The 1882-nt window shown below is 42.9% G+C and overlaps 1 protein-coding gene across 1 annotated transcript; it reads left to right on the top strand.

Moving 5' to 3' along the window:
- LOC122035956 (zinc finger protein AZF2-like) lies at positions 1-645 on the top strand. Its single transcript, XM_042595114.1, has one exon. It carries the CDS (start codon positions 1-3, stop codon positions 643-645), a length of 645 nt encoding a protein of 214 aa, XP_042451048.1.
- Positions 646-1882: the final 1237 nt, after the last annotated feature.

Here is a 1882-nt window from a genome sequence, read left to right as displayed (position 1 = left end):
ATGACTCCGGCAGAGGACGAAAGGTCCCCGCTTTCTACGCCGGAGGTGGAGCAACTGAGCCAGTCGCTTCCGCCGCCGGAGGTGGAGAAACTGAGCCTGTCACTTCCATCGCCATACCAGTCTCCACCAAAACAGCGGCAAGAGCTGTCTCCAATTTCACTGCCGTCGCTGTCGCAGCAGGACAAGCCACTTCCGCCGCAGCCGCCTATCCGACAGCCGTCTCCGTCTGTATCTCCGGCTCCGACACAGCGCAACCAGGCGAGGTATGTATGTTCCCAGTGCGGTAAGGTGTTCTCTTCCTACCAGGCCTTGGGGGGCCACAAAGCCAGCCATCATAAGTTCCCCGCCGAAAACAAGCCTCACGCTTGCTCTTTTTGCTCCAAGTCGTTCGCGACGGGGCCAGCGCTAGGCGGGCACATGAGGGCTCACTACGAGAGGATTAGACGGCAAGCCGCAGCCGAGAACAGGCCGATGGCTGGGCCATCGTCCTCGCTGACTGAGTGCTCGACGGCGATGGGCTTGTTAATTGACCTCAACCAGGAGGCGATGCCGGAAGCGGAATTGGCTAAGGAAGAGGAAACAGTGAGGTCTCATCCGGCGGTGGCGGCCACCTCTCCCCTTCCTCGCTTCTTTACGTTCTTTTAATTTCATTTAAGACATTAATTAATCTGATTAGTTTGATTAAACATCTTGGAAAAAAAAGGAAGGAAAAAAAATGCAAGTTAAAGAAAATGTCTCTGTTATATATGATTGCTGTAAACTGGTAGATTAAATTTTCTTCGATATTTGTGGTCAATTTGGAGATATCTGTCTGATGAAGTATTATGCAATTATTTTGGAAAGTAATGAAATATATTTTTGATGGATATATTTTTAAGGTGTTCAAATTTTGTTATCACCGTTAACTTAGTTATTAATCTAACTGATGTTATCTTATTTGATCAATTTTAAATAACAATGCTGTTAATTAAAGATGGAAATTACAATAAGAGAAAACTTTCTTTTCTATTAATTAACTAATTAAAACTAATTTTATTATAAGTCTGTAATTTAATATTTAAAAAAGATCTTTAGTGAATTTAATAAAATATACAATACGATGATGAAAATGATGTATCCCTCTAAAAGTGGGTCAAGACAGTATAAATAGACTAATATAGCGATCAAAGTTAATAAGAGGTTAAAGGTACTCGTAATATTATCGATTGCTCAAGCGGATTACATGGCAGGGCGGACTTAAAAGACTGACTGGACCGTCCGAGCGATTATCCTCAGCACTTGCAGCCAAGGTTAAGAGCCTAACACTATGCTATCCGATCCACCGTCCTTAGCAATCGGACCTCCGGTCTGATCGAACGCAAATACACCCCTTCGGCAATTACACGGTCGAGTGAAGAATAGGCCGATAACTCCATTCAATATGGCTGAGCTGGTGACGTCCTGACCGAACGACTCGCAGTTGACCTACAGCGGAATCCACCTACACATCTTATCGTACTCTTTTGAAAGTTTGTGTCATCGATAACAGATAATGTACAGCAAACAAATAGTACTTTAGAAGTTTCTAGCCATCCATATTAGATATTTACGTACTTGCTTAAGTAAATGTGTCAGAAAACACTTTTTGACTTGTCTTTTCCTAAGACGTTTTGGAAAATATACATATACTTTGAGATGCGTGCACAAATATTATATGCTACTATAAAAGGGGATCTCCATTCACAGGTGAAGGTGTGTGATATTTTATAGTTGAATATGCTCATTGCTACAGTCTACTTACTATTCTTCTCCTCATACATGGATCACTGATTTGAGCATCAAAAAGTCAATGCCGGAGACCCTTCCCTGGTCCGGCACTAATTCTCCTGATCTTGGAAGACGG

The sequence above is a fragment of the Zingiber officinale genome, unplaced genomic scaffold (assembly GCF_018446385.1).
Source record: "Zingiber officinale cultivar Zhangliang unplaced genomic scaffold, Zo_v1.1 ctg127, whole genome shotgun sequence".
NCBI classification, from domain to species: domain Eukaryota; kingdom Viridiplantae; phylum Streptophyta; class Magnoliopsida; order Zingiberales; family Zingiberaceae; genus Zingiber; species Zingiber officinale.
Note: the sequence above shows the minus strand (reverse complement) of the source record. Positions and strands in the feature narration are given on the sequence as shown.